Consider the following 431-nt stretch of genomic DNA (forward strand, 5'->3'; position numbering starts at 1 on the left):
TGTGTGTGTGTAGGAGGCTCTGACGGGGTCCCGGTGGAGGTGCACGAGGCTCTGCGGGTGGCCATGGAGAAACTCCAGGAGCGTTTCACGGCACTCATGCAGGAGAAGGTGGATCTGAAGGAGCGGGTGGAGGAGCTGGAGCACCGCTGCATTCAGCTGTCAGGAGAAACGGACACCATCGGTCAGACACCGCTGCATGCAGAGAGCTTTTTTCATTTATACTACTCTCCTGTCTAGATATACATATTAATAGCAATATTGTTTTAAAATATTCATAAAACAGTCAATACTATATAGAATACAATTTAAATGTTTCTACTTGTGCTCAGTTTTAAACTTTCTATTTAATAATTAGTATTAATATTCATAATTAGTTCTAATAATACCATTTAAAGGGGTCATATGATGCTGCTAAAAAGAGCATTATTTTG

General features: G+C 41.1%; 1 protein-coding gene across 1 annotated transcript in view; it reads left to right on the forward strand.

The window, feature by feature from the left end:
- LOC107580128 (golgin subfamily A member 2-like) overlaps positions 1–237 on the forward strand; it is a 2,430-nt gene extending 2,193 nt beyond the window's left edge. Inside the window, exon 2 of the mRNA XM_016265871.1 lies at positions 14–237. Coding sequence (XP_016121357.1) covers positions 14–237 — 224 coding nt within the window. The remainder of the gene's footprint in view (positions 1–13) is intronic.
- The last annotated feature ends 194 nt before the right edge of the window (positions 238–431 follow it).

The sequence above is a fragment of the Sinocyclocheilus grahami genome, unplaced genomic scaffold (genome assembly GCF_001515645.1).
Source record: "Sinocyclocheilus grahami isolate Dianchi unplaced genomic scaffold, SAMN03320097.WGS_v1.1 scaffold25143.1, whole genome shotgun sequence".
In the NCBI taxonomy this organism is placed as follows: Eukaryota; Metazoa; Chordata; class Actinopteri; order Cypriniformes; family Cyprinidae; genus Sinocyclocheilus; species Sinocyclocheilus grahami.